The sequence below is a fragment of the Dermochelys coriacea genome, chromosome 8, assembly GCF_009764565.3.
Source record: "Dermochelys coriacea isolate rDerCor1 chromosome 8, rDerCor1.pri.v4, whole genome shotgun sequence".
Taxonomy (NCBI): domain Eukaryota; kingdom Metazoa; phylum Chordata; order Testudines; family Dermochelyidae; genus Dermochelys; species Dermochelys coriacea.
Genome location: NC_050075.1, coordinates 72,523,474 through 72,542,824, shown reverse-complemented (window position 1 = coordinate 72,542,824; position 19,351 = coordinate 72,523,474). Strand labels below are relative to the sequence as shown.

At 39.7% G+C, this 19,351-nt stretch overlaps 1 protein-coding gene across 1 annotated transcript in view; it reads right to left on the bottom strand.

Moving 5' to 3' along the window:
- The window catches only part of DPYD (dihydropyrimidine dehydrogenase), a 542,721-nt gene that overhangs the window by 94,427 nt on the left and 428,943 nt on the right, over positions 1–19,351 (bottom strand). The window contains exon 18 of the mRNA XM_038414838.2: positions 17,523–17,642. Coding sequence (XP_038270766.1) covers positions 17,523–17,642 — 120 coding nt within the window. The remainder of the gene's footprint in view (positions 1–17,522; positions 17,643–19,351) is intronic.

Below are 19,351 nucleotides of genomic sequence, written 5' to 3'. Positions count from 1 at the left end.
AATTGCTTCCTTTTTCTTGTTGGACATGCAATATTGAGAAGGAATTCTGAATATTATTACTAAAGAAACTTTTATAACAGGCAACATTTGTATGAACTATCATTGATAAATTTTGTATGGAATGTTCATTGAGGAAAACTCACAAAAACATAAATGTTTAATGCGAAATTCTAACACATCTGTCCAGCATGATAAAGCCAGCATTTAAATCCAATACACCACAGAGCCTAGACAAATGCATTTTTGGAATCAAAACAAATACTGGCAATTTAAGAAAAAACTATGAAACACACATAAAGGCTGAACCATACCATATGTTGCACAATACATCTGGTAGTCAATTTAGTTTATCCACCAAATTTCTTAGGAGCACAAAGAGGCTTAAATTCTTTACTCAGAAATTTAACAAGTAAACAGTAAGCTTTATAAACAGGATGTATTTACAATTAGAAAAAAATAACAATTTGTGATATTTTTTTGCTACATAATCTTCTTAATTGTATCCTGTAATGAATTTATGTTTAAGCTTAGCTTTTGACCCCTGCCTTTCAGGGACTGATAGTTTGGGATGTGGTTGTTATAATAGTACAAAAGATTATTAATATCTATAAGCCCTTTTACTTTTAATAGTTACTTTTTATGTTGGGAAGTTTGAAATCATGCATGTTTTATGGCACCATATATACACACTGTATAATAGTAAAGATGTATCTACCTTCAGTATACAAGCAGCCTTGGAAGTATTTTATTCTCAAATCAAATTAATTCATGGTTACAGCATTTAAGATACATTGGAAATCCCTAATTCAAGTGGACAGTATCACCTATAAAACCAAAATAAATGGAGTAGGATAATAGTTTTCAGACTTGGGTTACAGTGTCAATGCAGAGACTTGAGCTCTGTTAATTCAGCAAGCTTGATCTTGCTTGCCAGAGCATGCCTGTCAATATTTAGCTCCCAGGGAGCATGTCACGAGTCTTTACGAAAACTAGCTTAAATACAAAATACTACCGCAGCTGCTGTGATCCTTTTTCTAACACTGAGATTAAACTGCTGAAATTTGTTTTGAGCTTTTTAAACCAGGAAACGTGTTTTCCATACACCTACTGTAACAAGAATATGAGAAATAGCATTAAGGGATTGCAAATGCGGTTATTAGGGTTTATTAAAATATAGAAAAATACTAGATATTTTTACATCAGGCATGTAAATTCCACTTTGACTTTTTTCTCTCTGACATGAGATTAGAAAACAGGCAAAGTTAGAATCAGTTGCTTTGATGCCTTTGGAAAAAGTCTGTAATGCAGATGAGCCACATAAATCCCCCAAATTTTCTAAAATGATCAAGCTTCATGCCTATCAGCCTGTGAGGAGACCTGCATGCCAAAGCTCTGTTTGCCAATACATCAGACTTTCAGTATGTCACTTTTTCCTTTAGGACTCCTGCCTGTAAGGCTCCCCAAACACCAAGAAAATGTCACCAATCACCGTTGGGGCAGTTGGGAGCAGACTTGAAGGATCTGCCAGGAGCAAAGGTGTCCCGGTGGGGAGGGTGGCACCCAGGAGCAGCTGAGCAATGCAGAAGGTGAAAGCAGTGGGAAAGCACTAGTGCTTCCATGCCTTCCCCACTTGACAGACCTCTTTTGGTTTGTCAGAGAGGAATCCCACCGATGTGACCCACTGAGGACTTCCAGAGGTTTTCACAAGCTTCTCCGGGAGATGGGGGAGAAGATAAGGGGGAAGACAGCCTCCCTCATGACCTTCTTAAACACTTAAAACTACTAGCAAATCAATAAGTATGCTGCTGCACAGTATACTTTCAGAGGTGCAAAGCAGCAGCCTAGAATAACCAGCAGTGAACATGGTCTCTTCGTATTCCAACTTTCAAAATCCCCTCTTTGTTAGGATTTCAGGAAACCATTTAGTTTAATAGAGAAAGCAACTATGCAGATTCTACATCTTTCCCCAAGAGTGTACACTCCTGACACACAAAGTTTTTCAAAGGCTACAAAAGGAATACCCCTTGTTAAAATACAGGCAGCATAGCACTGGGCAACTGTCCACAGATCAGTGGAAATACTGCCAGGGCCGGCACAATCAACAGTCATGCATCTGATGTGGCAGCTATTCTTAAGGGTGGCAGTCAATATTCAGGCATGAGAATTGCTGGGATGAGCTCACCTAGGATGACCAGACAGCAAGTGTGAAAAATCAGGACAGGGGATGGGGTAATAGGTGCTTATATAAGACAAAACCCCAACTATCAGGACTGTCCCGATAAAATCAGTAACCTTAAGCTCACCACAAACAGATCATGGATTGATAATCAGCCTATTTTCTCCCGAATCCAGTCAGTGATGTCTACAGGACCTTGAAGCACATAGGCATGGCTGTTCACAGCTGAACATCTTGTTGTGTTTTCACCAATGCACATAATTGTCAAATGTAAGTTAAGGCTGCCTCTCCTTTTGGTAATCTCCCTTTTTGGTTTGTTAGCACTGCATCCGTGGAATGTCTTAACTTCGCTGAGATTGGTATGGTACTGTAGAAACCAAGTAATTGTATTTCCTGATCTCTTGACACTAAACACACCTTTTTCACATACCTTTCCATATTTGCCATCTGTACATACTACAGTCACTTGGGAGCATGACTCAAACTCTGAAGTATCTAGTTTCAACAGGGCACCAACCTTAATGTTTTCACCTGCTCCCTCTGTGACTCAATAATGGTGGTTTAATCCTTAACGGTCAGCTCCCTTGTGGATTTAAAGCCAGGTCTTTTAACAATGAGCTTTATACAGTGTATGTAAATGGAGAAGACTCCTTCAATTATCTGGGAATATAGATATTGCAAATGGGTGATTAACTAGCACACAGAATTATTACAGTAGTTTTCCTATAGGATTTTTGCATGTATTTATTGCTTTTAAGTAGAATGCTTATGCAGTTCCTTTTGTACAATACTGTTCCTTGCAAGAATATACACATATTAAAATGCAAATGCGTTGGTTGACTATTATATAGTGGTTGCATTTATCTGAAAACATGCAAGGCCAAAAAAATGTCCCTGTGGTTGTGAAATAGTGTAGTGAACATGTTCGGTGATAACTCATCGGAGATGTGGTAATGTGCAATGAAATACAAAACCAAGATCTAGTTTTCCTAGAACAAATCTGCCTATTTTTCCCCTTCTCTATTTTCTGCTTGCAGTGTTAGGATTTGCTCACCATCCAAGTAGGATATTAAAAAATACAGAATGCTAGCAGGATTTAGCCAAATAAAAATGTGCTCACTAGGGTGAAATCACAACAAATCACAGCTAACTAAAGCTCGGGAAATAACAAAGGTGATTCACAAGAGTGCTGGGATGGAGGGCGATAACAGAAGCAGGGGAAACACTCCCTCCCCAATAATTAACTTCCTGCCTCCTCCAAAAATCTCAACACTCTCTCTCTCTCTCTTTTTTTTTTTTTTACTAAACCTCTGTAGAACTCACTCGCTAGCTGGAGCGCCCTCATGTTGCTGGGTAGTAGAATCTTTTTCTTTGACCCCCCATGCTAACAGCTGTTCTGGCCCTGGCTCCTTCTTAAAACTCAGCTCTCTAGCCAGGACACATTCAATCTCACCCCTTCCAGGGCATCAGTGTCCCATACAACTCTAGTTATCAACGCAGTATCTTCTACCGATCCTAGGCTCCTCTGCAGTCCCACTATCCTCACAGTTTCCCAGGCTTCCCCTCCAGAATCTCCCAACAGAATGTAGAAAACCCCAAACAAACCAAACCCAACTACAACCACCATTGCCCATAAGGGTTGAGTTTTCAATCCTGCTCAGTTTCCCCAGCTCCCTATCCCTGTTGGGGACACAAACACACAGGGCTATTTCCTTGGAGTCTTGCCCCTTTCTCAGAGCCTACCATCACAGCTAGCTCCTCTCCTTCAGCCTCTCTACAGTTCCTGTCTGGGAGTGACACTCTTTTTTTCTTGGCTTTTCTGTCCTGGGTCCCTCTCCTAGACCTTCCCATGTACTTTTCACTTCCTTCCTTAATAAAGATGACCCAACTGTTTCCCAGCTGTGTCTGACAACAAATTAAGTCTGATACAACCTCCAGGTGCAGCAAGGCGGGCTAACTGAGCTCTCAGATTCCTGTGAATCCTTTGTTCACCTGTATGGAGTCAGAGCCTCTCACCGTTTTTATTGAAAAGACGTAAAATGAAGCCTGGGTTTGAAAGTAGAGCTTGGCAAAATTTTCTGACCAAAACGTTTACTGAAGTGAAAAATGCAGAACAATGCGCTGGTTTTGGTGTTGATTTAATCAAATGTTTTCAGGTGAAAACAAAACATTTTTTAAAAAATGAAATATTTCAATGTATATTTCATATTGACTTTTTGAAATGAGACTTCAATCTTTTGATTCAAAATTACTTTTTGTCTCAAAATTTTCTGTAATATTTAAAAGTAACAAAATTCTTAAAATAAAAAAATTTTTATTCTGGGTTAAACAAAATGTTTTATTCAACCCCAAAATTACTTTTTAAAAAAAACTTTTCACTTAGCTAGCTTTTTTTACGTTTGTTTTTAGTTGTTTTCTCAACCTGAAGAGAGATTTTTCTCTCAATTTTTTGGAATTGCCAGTGAACTGAAAAATCCATTCTTTGCCCAGCTCCAGTTGAAAGTTTGTCCAGATGGTTTTTCCTAGAATACATGCACGATTCACAATCCCCATCATAAATCCCTAATGCTGGGTTTATTTGAGGTTTTTTAAATTTTTTAACTGTGAAATTCCTGGGCCCTGGTTTACATGCAGGAACCCAAGGAAGGGAGCACAAGCTGACTCAGTGCCTAAACTGTTAGAGTTAGCACAACTTCCTTCCCAGTCACTGGCCAGCTGCCTGCAGATGAGCTGGTTTCACCACTGTGTTGTTAATTCATTCTCAATCAGTGAAGAGGCCATCTCAGTGGAGGAGCCAGCTGAGCAGCTGATGTTGGTTACAGAAGATGATGGGACACATTCTCAACAGTGACAATGGAGCTCCTCCCACATCTCTCAGAAGTGCAGCTGCCTCCTGTGAGTGAGTGAGTGTGGATGGGAAAGGACAAGAAGAGGCACTTCTGAATTATAAAATGCTTAATTCTTTATCCTTAACTCAGGCTTTCCTGGCTCTTCTTCATTTTTCAGTTCTTCACTTACTGAATGTATGTGGTGCATGTGTTGGGGGGTTTTTTTTGGCCAAAGTAATAGATACAACTTTACAATCTTAACTGCATCCTAAAGTATCTCTATCAGAGAATGTTCTTTAAATGGTTTTCTTTGAAGAAATGTAAGAACTTGCTGTAGATCTTTCTGATGAAAAGAGATTATTGCTCTGAATACAAAAGTGATCAAAACAAACATATGACATTCAGTGAAATACTAGAAATCAGTATTCAAAAATAAGTACTGCCCTGGAAAAGACTAGGACCTAATTGACCCACAGCAGGTCAGCACTCAAAGTTTTTAAATCTGCTAGTTCAGCTGTACACCAGAGTTGTTTACAAACTCTGCCATATCCTTGACCTTGTTGGAGATAAAGTTAGAAAACATTTGTGCTGTGAACAACAAGTAAAGTGTATAAGCTCCATGGGAGACAATAAACCATTCTCATTAATTCTACCACAAGGTTTCATGTGGAATTCAAAGTCAACAGAAATAATTTGGAAATTAATTGATCTTTAAATATTCATGGTAAATAGACCTAATCCCCTGAGATGGGATATTAGATGGGTGGGATCTGAGTTACCCAGGGAAGAATTTTCTGTAGTATCTGACTGGTGAATATTGCCCATATGCTCAGGGTTTAGCTGATTGCCGTATTTGGGGTTGGGAAGGAATTTTCCTCCAGGGCAGATTGGAAGAGGCCCTGGAGGTTTTTTGCCTTCCTCTGTAGCATACGGCACGGGTCACTTGAGGGAGGAATTCTCTGTTCCTTGAAGTCTTTAAACCACGATTAGAGGACTTCAATAGCTCAAACATAGGTGAGGTTTTTCGTAGGAGTGGGTGGGTGAGATTCTGTGGCCTGCATTGTGCAGGAGGTCAGACTAGATGATCAGAATGGTCCCTCCTGACCTTAGTATCTATGAATCACCTGCAGGTCTGATAAAGTCAGCAGCAAAGGATCTTACAATATCTACATCTGAATTCAACCACACCTAGACCCTATTTCCTGGGCCAGCTCCTCCCCCTCCTTCTTACATCAAGGCTCAGTGAATTCTCAAACCCTGTCTTCTAGTATGGTTCCATCATCAACTGACAAAGGCTTGCAATAGTGCATGGTCAGCAAACACTTGCTGGCCACCTGATTAAGCTGAAACAATCTCCCAAAATGCTCATCTGGGTCACCAGATCATAGCACTGACACACCAGTCCCAGCCACTTACGCATACTGATTCATAAGCAGTCCCTGCTCTCATACCAAAAGCTTGGATCCTCCTGCATTAAAAATATCTGCATGGCTGGGGTTTTTTGTTTTTTTTTGAATCTGCAAGAGTGACTCCTGCTGGCTTCCAAATGCAATGTACCTCACTTCCACCAGCTTACACATACTGTGCATCTGTTTAACTTCCCCTCTTTCCTTGCAATTAATAAAATAATGAATAATAATAATGAATAATAATAATAAAAATATGTTACAATTTGTATTAACTACTACAGGATACCATACATGTACCTGGCTCTAGCTCCTATTACTGCTTTGGAGACTGGACAGCTGATTAGCATTCCTTAGCACCCCTAATCAGGGAGAGGCAGCCTGTGCAGTCATAATGCACCTTGTCCCCAAACCTTAGGCCCACTTCCTGGTAGTGAAAATCCACCCCATAAATGCTACCCCCCCATACTCCAATTGTACAGCAGCCCTTCACGCCTCCCCATTTATTTTTCTCCCTCACTGTTGCCCCAGGCAATCTGACCAGTCTATTCAATCTAAATCCTCCAGTCCTCACTCTATATTTGGACACAATTCTAAGTGGGATACCAGGGGGAGTAAGGTGTGAAAGATTTGGCCTGAAGACTGCCATACACATACTATGTATCTTATGAGGTGCTGAGACTTGGTGCAAAACAAAAACTTTGCAACAGGCTTTACCAAAGCTTTTTACTCTTTGAAATTCTTTATATTTTACTTTCACTGCCTTATTACAGTGAATGGAAAAATACTTAAATATCAAGTGATTTTCCAATAAAAATAATAATTTTGTATAAAACACTTAAAACAACTATGACATGTAGGATGAACTCAAAAGTTAACTGCAATAGAAGTTTTGTTTGATTTGTAACCTTCCTGCCAGGTGGAGTTGGCAACAACAAAGGCTGGGTTAAATATCTAGGGGTTCCTTTTGACAATACGACACTGAACTGGCTCGAGCTCCAACCCAGTAATCTGGAAAAATTACACATGACCCTTGGGTGCTACTAAGAGGCAATGCTTCCCCACGCACAAATACTGAGTCTGTGTATGGAAAAGAAAACTTTTAATAAAAGAGGAAAGGAACCTGGCATTAAATTAGGAAAACACCTGATCATTAGCAACCCCTCTCCCCCCACCCGAGTACATTGGGCAGTGTTCCTTTGCTCAGTCTGTCACCTTGTGGTGTGAAAGTCCAACAACAAATGTTCTTTTAACATGCTAGTCTCCTCTCTCTCCACCACACATGACTCATAGTTGTCCTTGGTCAGCATCGATCCAGAGTTCAGAGGTGTGTTCGCATGAGTTCACCTCCCACCCTGTGCAAGTTGGCATCAAGCAACCCTTCAGCTGCTGCTGCTGTGTCATTTACTCTGTGTTTACCCACTGGCACCCGCCACTCCATGGTCACTCATTCTCACGCTGGCCACTTCGCTGGCAGCTCAGTGGTCATTCACTTCATCACCGGCTGCTCCACCGTCATTCACTCTGCCATTGGCTGCTCTGTCATTAGCTGCTCCGCCATCATTCACTCCATTGCTGGCTGCTCCATCATCATTCACTCCGCCATTGCCCTCTCTACTGGGATGTCTTGAGGTCCAATCACTTAACACAGCTCTCAGTGATTTCATCTGTTTGTGGGGGAGCCTCACTGCTAATGCAGGTTGGGCAGTCTCTTTCACCAGAGACACTATTCCATAGAAGGTCTAATGCTTAGACCTGGTTATTAATGATTTCAGCTCTAGTGATCCATAACAAAAGACTCTCAATTAAGTCTTAATCACTCTGTCATTATAAGGGGGGAGTCAAATGGTGTTTAGGGCCCTGAGGCAGAACCCACACCACCAGATAGAAACACCTGTCCCCACCCTCTCTCATCTCCACTGGGCTTTGGCAAGCTTACATCTTGCTTAGCAAGCACAGTTAAGTTGAGGGCGAACCCCTCAATCAGGGCATGCCAAGCACAGTTCTGCTCCCCTTTATTTACACAACAAGGATAACAGCATTTTATTACCCCTGCACCTAATAACAAAGTGATTTGCAATCCAATGCCAGCCAAAAGCAATCATTTGGGCAAGGCAGTGCCATCATGCTGCACATGTAGGCAGAGTGGGTGTGTCTATGCAAACAAGGTCAGTTCCTGAAGTCTTCTCCCCCAGCTCATCACTAGAGAGCTTATTCAGACCCTACTTACAGATAGCTTTAAGAAGTATTACTAGTAAAAGAACAGATCCAAAATATTTTGAAGGATTTTTTGCATGTGCTTGTTTAAAATTAAAAGTGCCTCATAATCTAAAATGTAAGAGAGAGGTTCATTCTCTACTGGAGCTGTTCTGCTTTCTCAGAATGTTAACCCTGCAGCCATAACCAATACCAATAGTCCCAATCCTGTTCCTGGTACTAGGAGCAGAATTAGTCTCATACATAGCCGACAAAGTTCACATAATTTGTACATTCATGTCTTTTCACCACTGTAAACAGTTTTGAAAAAAAATAAAAATATAAACCCAAACGTATTTTCTTTATCTATTCATTTTCCCCTCCCTTTACTTCAACAGAAGAGACTGGCAAATATTTGGAAAAATAAGGAGATTCATGCAGGAACCAGGGTAAAGTTATTCAATGTCATTGTGATGCCCACTTTGTTCTCTGCTTCTGAAACTTGGCAAATGCTACAACAGGAAACTTAACACATTCCATCAGAGATGCTTACATAGAATACTTGGTGTCCGCTGGTGAGATAAAGTAACTAATGCTGAGGTATTACAAAAGACTGGGCAACAGATTATAGAAAAAAAAAAGCTGATGTGCTTTGGGCATGTGGTATAGATGTAAAAAAATTGTATTTTCCTAGACAAGTCCTCTATATTGGATACCACTTTGTGAAAAATTGAATATAGGAGGACAACAGATGATATATAAGAAAACCATTAAGAAAGATGTTGCTCTCATGGAAGCAGACTTCAATGGAGCAAGAAATGTGGCACTAGACAGATGGAGGTGGAAAAACTGGGTTACCGTATGGTTCACAAGGCATGGAAGCATCTAATAATAAATAATAATAATAATTAATATTTTTCTTCAATAAACTAGTTACATCCATAAATTGTTCTTGCTAACTGCAGAGTGTAAAATGTTATAACTGTCTATCCTAATGACATCAAATGCTACGTTCTGTTTTATGAGGAAACCTGGTGCAATGTATTTCACTACTTTAACTGCATGCATTAATTCCCATGCCATTGATGCCATTTTGATCCAGATTAAAACTAAATGCATTATTGCACGGCATTTCTGGATAGAGTAGTTCATTGTCATTCTCTTTTCATACCATTTATGAAAGTGTCTGAATAAAATATATCATTTCAGCCAAATGACTCTTTGACACTAGTCTTCACTCTAGTAGGGAGTACTGCCATAATAAATATAATGTGGTACCTCAATGGATAACTGTTCATTTAAAAAAAACCCATAATTTGAAAATGAAATATTTTCACTGGAGACATTTTATATAAATTTTGATGTAAACAATAAAAACTACATGGTGTTCAACAACAGTAGCATGCATATTAATCTAATCACGTTATTAAAACAGCAGTGTATGACCAATTACCGTTGTATGCTGCAACTTTAAAAAACTATCCTGTAAAGAATAGCAATAGTTAATGCTGACTGGATAGTTTTCTAGGGGTATGAAACAAATACATTGCTTTTAATCTGAAAACAACACTGGATGTTTCTGTCTGATAGTTGGAGGATTCAAACCAGCTAACAGATAAACTTGCTGAAGAATCTCATTCTAGTCATGCCCTCCTTTCCTAATTTCCCTTTTCTCTGTTTTGTCTTCTTTGCCTGTTCCTCAGGGAACTGAGTGATTGATAGCCTAATCCAATGACTGTATTACAGCTGCCTCAACTTGGACTCTTTTCCTTATCATTAGCAGTTAGCCTATGGTTAAATTCACAGCTCACTGCTTGGTACAGCCCCTGAGATTTAAGGGTCTGGCCTTTAGAAAATATTTAACATAAAACTGAAATCTTGACATACTGAGAAATCAGTTCTCTGTAAGGCTTCGTTAATTAATCCAGTGTACTGTACCACTGTTCTAGATGAGACTGTGACATGGTGAACTGCTGCTGAAAGTCACAGCAATTTTTCCAAGTGCAGCAGATGTGCACAAATATGTGAAAATATAAATTCAATGTATAACAACGATATGAGCCAGATGAACTTTGCTTTTGGAGTAAAGGGTTTTTTTTATTAATTTCAAGTTAGGAATGAACTCTTTGAAGCCAACAGAAGGAGGAAATATTCCCATATTTAAATGCTTTATCCAAATATCTGTGCTTCAATCTTAATAGATGATTAGTTTAGTCCTTCGATGGATAAATTTAATTAGTTTTTTTAAAAATGATTATTAAAATATGGGTTATATTTATTAAATGTTTTAGTTTCTGTAAATATACTAGGAAATATTAAAAGTGGAAAGAAAAAGATGCTCAGTTATGTGACCTTATCTGCAGAATAATTCTTATTTTAAAAATGGCTATGGAAAGGATGTAGACCTTGATCTACGTTGTAAACCTTTGCCCTAGTTCCAGTCAGTCGATGAGCTGCAAGCTTCTATGAAAATGGCAGCTGAGTCCCAGATGAAAAATTATGCATCTCATAAACTGCTATTCTGCTGAAATGTCAAGCTACGGCAGGTCTGTACCTCAAACTCAGCACTTGGCATTTTCCTTCTGTCTGCTTTGTTGCCATGAAGCAAACATGAACAGTGAGGATTTGTGTAGGGCAGGTAGCAGGCAAGCTCACTGTCAAAAATCTATTATTAGGGCTCTGATCTCTTTTGCACAGACCAGTGACGGCAGTACACTGAGAGAAATCAGGCTGCAGCAAAGACATAACAGAAAAAAGAGAATTCTTTGTGAATCTGTACATAATATATGTAAATGAGACTTTAATGGCTGAGCTACACTTAACAGAAATAATAACCCCAAATTAAAGCTCCAATATGTATTTATTCTGTACTCCTGTTCTACACTGTTCTCTAAATACATTTTAATATATACTCTTTAATGTGTTTCTCATTGTATATTTATGCTAACATAAGTGTATATACATATATTATTTATTTCCAATGATAGACAGATTTCCATTAATGTCTATTGATCAAAATCAGCACCATGCAGTCACTGAGAAAGATGTGATTATGAAAGTGAAAGCTCTTATTTTTTTCAGATTTTCTTTTAATGTGTCATTGACTTAAATAAAAAACAACACTACTTTTACATTCAACTTTCTCCCCTTCAATTGAATTTATACATTTAAATAGATTCGAATATATGTTTCTATTAATAATGCCAATTATTTCATAGAATATGTAACACCCTGTGTTTCCTTAAAAGACATAATTGGAGTTTCACTGTGTTTTTCATAAAAAGAAACGGCTCCACTAAATTACTTGAAAGGTAACTAAAATTAAGAACCAGAGCTGAATTGTAACAATTATATGTTCTCACATTTGTTAACTGAACCTACTATTGATATGTTCCTTCCAAGATTTCCTGATGGTCAGCCATAGTTCTTATGAGAAGAAATGTACTGTAAAAGTTCAACAAAGCTATACCTTTGTCATTCTCCCTTATGCTGACACACATACAAACATAAATTTTAGTACACTATATTATAGTTACATAAAACAACATTATAGTAACCTTAAAAAAATACTACAGTGTTCTACAGTAATGGCAATATCACTATTATAAAATGGGTTCAGGGAAATACTGTAGAATACTGCCAGAATATTTATCACACTAACATTAAGGGGTACATACTTAGCACATTGTGTAGGGTTTTAGTTTTTTAACTACTTTTAACAGAAGTATTTTGCTGAAGTCCAGCACATGGTGTTATAAATTTATTCTTAAGGATCTGGCATGGGGGGCAGGGCGGCGGGATACAGGAAGCCAGAGACCTCAAAAGTTAATTCTTAACCCACTTCATTTTGCCTATAACAGGTACTCTGTATTTTTATAAAAACAAAACACATCTGGAATATGTAAATACCATGTGAAAGCTTATGGCAAAATTTCAGATTTTTTTTTCTGTTTAAAGTTAAGTTTAAAAAGAAAAACACCTAACACCTTTAGTACCTATAAAACACACAATTTTCAAATTATTTACTATTTACTTTGTAGACTGTAACATCTCTCTCAGAGCCAGCCATAACTATTTCTTGTGCAAATACATGTAATAGGAATTAACTTTAAAACAATATTTAATATTGCACATGTACAGGAAGTACTAATACTAAAATGCTTATTGAATGTCTTATAAAATGAAACAATAGTCTTGATCCTGCAAGCACATATGATCAGTTTAATGCATGTGAGTAGTCCCAGATCTCAGTATTGTTCCCTTAACAGTTAGGAGAAACTTCCCTTCACTAAACATGGGAGTTGCATTGTGTGAGGAAGTAGGCAGCTGCTGGGATCTCATTTAAGGAAGTTGATGAATTAGGGTTGCCAACTTTCTGATTGCAGAAAACCGAACACAGCTGCCCCGCCCCTACCCTGCTGCTTCCCAAGTCCCCGCCCATGCCCCACCCCTTCTCCAAGGTCCTCATCTCCGCTCAGTCCATCCTCCCTCCCTCAGTCGCTCACTCTCCCCGACCTAACCCCAGGCTAGGCAGGGAGTTGAGGTGCACGAAGGGGTGAGGGCTCTGGGGTGGGGCCAGAAATGAGGTGTTTGGAGTGTGGGATGGGACTCCAGCCTGGGGCAGAGGGATAGGGTGTGGGAGGGGGTATGGGCTCTGGTCTGGGGGTGCAGGCTCTGGGGTGGGGACAGAAATGAGGGATTCAAGGTGCAGGGGGCTCTGGGCTGGGAGGGAGGTTGGGGTGCATGCAGAGTCTGGCTGGGGGTGCAAACTCTGGTGTGGGGATGGAGCTGAGGGGGTTCGGAGTGTGTGGAGTTGCATGCTCTGGGAGGAAGTTTGGGTGTGGGAGAGGGCTCAAGGCTGGGGCAGGGGGTTGAAGTGTATGAGGGGTGCAGGCTCTGGGAGAGAGTTAGGGTGCGGGAGGGGATTCCAACATGGGGCAGGGAGTTGGAATGCAGGCTCCGGGTGGCGCTTACCTCAGGCAGCTCCCAGAAGCGGTTGGCAGGTCCAGCTCCTAGGCAGAGGCGCAGCGTGCTGCCCTTACCTGCAGGTGGCTCCCCACAGCTCTCATTGGCCATGGCTCCCAGCCAATGGGAGTTATGCAGCTGGCACTTGGGGCAGGGGCTGTAAGTGGAGCCCCGGTGGCCGTCCCTCCACCTAGGAGCCAGAGGGAAATGCTGGCTGTTTCCAGGAGCTGTGTGGACCCAGAGTAGGCAAGGAGCCTATCTTAGCCCCACTGCACCACCGACTAGGCTTTTAACAGCACAGTCATCGGTGCTGACTGGAGTCGCCTGGATCCCTTTTCAACTGGGTGCTTCTGGTCGAAAACCGAATGCCTGGCAACCCTACGATGAATATAATGTTATTCCCTCCCTAAAGAGGTGGCACAGGAGACTATGGGTATACTCTGGCCTTAGAGCTGTGTTGTGGTTGCATTGCAGCAATGGTGTTTTATTGCAAACTGTGGGGGAAGGATTCTTTGCCCTTGAACTCCATAGACCTCTCCAGCATAAAGCCCAGTTACTATATTTCATCTGTGATCTGGGTTTAGGATTTGACAACCAAGGAGTAGTTTCCAGTGCCAAAGTAATCAAATCAACAATACAATGAGAGAAACAAAAATGCTTGTTTCAGAGTAGCAGCCATGTTAGTCTGTATTCGCAAAAAGAAAAGGAGTACTTGTGGCACCTTAGAGACTAACAAATTTATTTGAGCATAAGCTTTCGTGAGCTACAGCTCACGATGAACCGTATAGATTTTTGTTGCTCTTTCAAAAGTAGAAAAAAACATCACATCATCTTTTGGGGCTAAAATTTGTCTTTGATGTAAGTCTAAGTCAGTGGTGAATATGGCCCATTTCTTTACAAGATTTACAAAAGCAAAACACTTGAGTGGTTACTGTCTTTTTAGAAGATCCCCACTATACAGAACATACACACTAGTTGTGGAGAAGCTATCTGGATAATAGATATTAGAGATGGAAAGATCCTATCTTGTGGTCATCTAGATCATCCACATCTAGATGATTGTTGCCTGCAATAGATTATGCTGTGCTTTGTTCAGTCTAGTTTGAAATGGACTTGTGGTACTTCTTATCAAGGGTTTCCCCTCAGCAGGGATGTACAGTGTAAGGTAATATGTCCAGTTGTTGTGTTTTCTATGCTACTCCTGAAGTTTTCCATGCATGCCATTCTCTAGTATTTTATTATTCTTGTATTACTGAATGGAATACATTATTTTAATAGAATTAGCTCCAAATTATACATTTACAAGTTTAATAAAAACCTACATTACAGAGTGAATGGTAAAGTCTGTCAATACCCTTATCCAGATGTGGCCTGACTTTTCCATTTCCTATATAGAGGATAAAGGATGTGCCATGACCATGGTAAAAACTGCAGAAACTTCTTTTATGAACTGTTCCCATTTGGCTATCTCTCTCTTTCTCTGCCTTGTACAGAAGTGACTACATCTGGAAGGGCTGTAATTACCCATCCTTTCATGGGAAAGATCTCATTTGAAAGAAGTTATATTTTAAAATTCCTATCAAAGAATTAGGGTGTGAAAAATATTTTCCTTTGATTTATTTAAAAGGAATAAAAAGGCCAATCAAAACAGCTGTTTAGAGAATTCACTGCCTAGAATTACAGTGTAGTCTCAGAGATGTGCTTCTGTCATCTTTTTAAATCTCTTTCCAGAGACAGCAGTTTAATAAGAATGTAAAAGAATAATATAAATCAAGTCTATAGGCATGTAAGTGGTCTTATCTCCATTTAACAGACATGGAAACTAAAGAATGGAAGGTCAAGTGTCTGGCTTAGGGCCACACAACAGGACCTCGTTGAAGCTTCTAGGAATAGAACCCAAGACTTCTGCCTCCTAGTTTCTTGCTCTAAGAACTAGACATACTTCCTCTGTTCTTTATGTTCCTATTAAGACAGTTGGTTAGCTCTCTTCTGAATTATTTTAGCACTTTTATACATTTGTACATTATTAGACCATGGTCCTGCAATTCACAGATGTATCACTATGTCTGTATATAGCCCTCTTGACTTTATTGGAGCTTTATGGCATTCCTGCATACAGTGAGCTGGAGGATTGGGACCTTAGTGATGTTATTTATAGTCCAGGGAACTTTATTTAATTGTCTACACAGATGTATTCTCAAAATATACCCAAACTGACTGGGCTGAGTGCTTTTCTTTTCTTTTCCTTTCCTTTTCTTTTTATTTTTTTAAGAAGACACTTAGGTTGGTGCTATGAGTGTAAGACTGCATCCCAAACCACTATCTTCTGTTTCTTTTGATATGTGTATAGCTTGAGAAATGAAAAAAAAAACCCTTTTTTATATATATGTTTTTAAACTAAAAACCCAAACCTCTCCCAGGTTGCGATCTGTTATGATACCAAAAGTGATTTTTATAGCAGAATTATAAACCATGAAAATATAGAAATGCTGAGAAGCTCTTAGGTACAGCTGAGCATTCAGGTGCTGCTATAATGTACACAATATACATGTTTTAAATTTGTGACACAAAGGACACACTTTTCATAATGTTGTAATTTTATGGTTTTATTAGACTGACTTATGGGTAGGAAGGAATATTCAGAAATTGCAGCTTAAACGAGAAAATGGGAATAGTGTTAGCTTTATAAAATACTACTGTAATAGTTCTTTTATTAATTTTTAATGCACAGCACCCACTGTGACCTCCTTTTTTCTTTTGCTGTCAACATGGCAGTCTGGAAAAATTGAAATGGGCTGACAGAAAGCCTAGAGTACTACAACCCTAACATTGTGTATCTGATCTCTCTCTCTCTCTCTGCATCCTCCATTCTGCATATCAATAATATTTTAATGCCTTGTTTGACAATCATTATGAAATAATCATTATACAATAAGCAGGTTTTTTAAATCCTTGCACTGTAGAATAGAGGTGCCCTTAAAAACTTTTGGATGTTATTTAGTTATCCAAGGCAACAGGTAATTTACCACTGTATATGATTTGTACACATTAAAGTCAATTAAAAAAACCAACCCATTATCTTTGACCCTCTATGTTCTCGAAGTATAATATAACTACATGAAATAAAGCATTTTTGGTCTGTCCAATTTCCTCCAAATAAAATTCAGCAGTGCTTTACTTGAACAGTGGCATGCTATTATGTTATGTATATTTACTACTTTCTCTATCACCATGGAAATTAATCTTCACACCAGTACAGTCAAGAAGCTCACAGCATTGTCTTTGCAGGACCCAGTTCCTGTTGTCACAGTGACAGTGTGCACAAGGTCAACAGATTAATACATTAGTGAGGATAGGCAATGAATTTGAGTATAAAACTTTTTGTTGTTGGTTTTAAAATCAAATCCTGAATCATCACACTGAAACACAAGTATAAATATTACAAAGGAACAGGATGTATAATATGCATATATTTACTAAATGTGATATATTGTTTTTATCATGGTGGAAAGAAAATAAAAGGATTTATCGTAAGTGGATTTCAGTGTGGTAGGTGAAAGGTTCAGTCTATAATACACATACTGCATTGAATGTTTATATTTTTCCCTTACAATGCCCTTTCATTAGCCTCTGTCTAACATGTGGCCTGACAATTGTGACAGAATGAAAAATTCTAGGAAAACTGTGGGTCACAAGAGAAGAGATTTTCCTCCCTCTCCAGTGACCCTATCGCAGTGTTCTGTTGCAGTGTTTTACCATTAAGGAAAGGGCAATACAAGAGTCTTCACACTCAATCTGTTCCATCTGTCATGACTATTAGAAACATTGACCATTAGTGAGCTTTAAGAATTCAGCACTACTGCAGACATGATATTCTAGCCCACTACAAGGACCTCCCGATGTTTTGTCAGCCTCAAAGGAAGCATTATGGATCAAAAAGGCAACACTTACCAGACACGCCACCATATGTGGTCTTCTTTTCTCCACCAACTGCAGGCCAAGGTATGCAGTCTGCTTTCAGTCCCATCAGTCCTGACACAGTGTTCGTGGCTGTCACACCATCTGCACCACCTGGGAAAGAAATAACATTCACTTTTTGTTAAACATCTTGTACAAGTACAACAGAGGAAAATGAACATAGAAATAGTAAAGTTGTTAGATATTTAGGCCCAGAGCCCCATCTGAGGCCAAAGAGCACAGTGCAAATCAGGAGGAGGTGTGAAAGGGGGCTTTAAAACCAATCTTGGGTTGGCTAGGTATTGAGCTAGTCCCCTCGAAAAAGTAAGACAGTTGAGCATAGGAACTCCTAAAACAGATCTCTTTTGTCCTTGGCCATGCTCCTTTTGCTGGATGAGACATAGGATTTGCCACACTATCTCCACAGCATTGGAGATCCCCCTGCATTGAGATGATGTTCTAATGACTGGCTATACTGGCTAATGAACCGTATTGTGCTAGTGGATCTGGACCTTAATCTTATTACACATTGTGAATATGGAGGTTACTCACCTGTAACTGGATTTTCTTAGAGATGTGTGGTCCATGTGCCTGAGTCTGGAACTTCTAACAAGCAGTGTCTGTTGGCCCAGACATACGCAGTAATTCATCTCATGCTCTAGATTGAGGGCATAAGAGGAAACGTTGGCTGGTGTCCCTTTAGTTTCTCCTCTTACCGTGAATCAAGAAGGATTTGAAGCAGAGGGCCACACAACTTGAAGAACTTCTAGTTACAGATAAGTAAGCTCCATTTCTTCTTTGAGTGCTGGTCCCTATCTGTATTCCAGACAAGCAGCATTCAGATTAGAGGAGGGTGCGAGGATTCTGGTGAGGAAGATGCTTGAAATATTGCAGTTCCCACAGTTGCATCCACAGTGGAAGTTTGAACTAGCAAATAATGTTTAGTGAAAGTCTGAATTGAACTCCACGTAGCTGCCCTGCATATGTCCAGCAATGGTAATTCCTGCAGTAATGCATCAGAGGCAGATTATGCTTTGGTGGAATATGCTTTTATTCTGCCAGATGGAGGGATATGAGCTACTTGTAGCAGATGATGATGCACCCAGAAACCCATTTGGAGGTCCTCTGTGAGGATACAGTTTGTCCTCACAAACTCTCTCCTATGGTGAGAAATAGACCAGGAAACTTTCTGAGAGATTTGGTCTTCTGCAGGTAAATTAATAAGGAGTGTCCGATGTGGAAAGAATGGAGCTTCCTCCCTTTAACAAAGGCATGGGGTTTCAGGAAGAAAAGAGGTAAGTGAACAGCTTAGTTGACATGAAATTCTGAAATAACATTGGGTAGGAATTTAGGATGCAATCGAAGAAAGACTTTTTTCTTGTGAAAAACAGTATATGAGCTTGCCATGAGATGGACCTGCAATGAGCTAATGAGTTCTTTGAAAACTGAAGGTTATCCAAAATGAGTGGGATACCTGAAGACTTTAGAGACGGCTGCCTGGCTGCCTGCTATGAGTCCATGTTTCCTTGTAGCGAGGTATCAGGTTCTAGTTGAGATGTTCCTACGAGATCTGATAGTTGGTGATATGGAATTGTAAGCCCATAGAAGAAAAGATCTTTCTCCCTAAAAGGTCCCACCTCTTTAAGGCCTTATCAGCTGGAGTTGTCTTGGGATGCTGCAACCTTGCTCTCCGCTGGCTGCATGTACCACCAGAGAGTTGGGTGCTGGGATGCGGGAGAAGAGAAATTCAGCCTCCTTGAAGGAGATAAAATAGTGCCTATTGGCCCTTTTAGGAATATTGGCACATGAGGCTGAGGTGTACC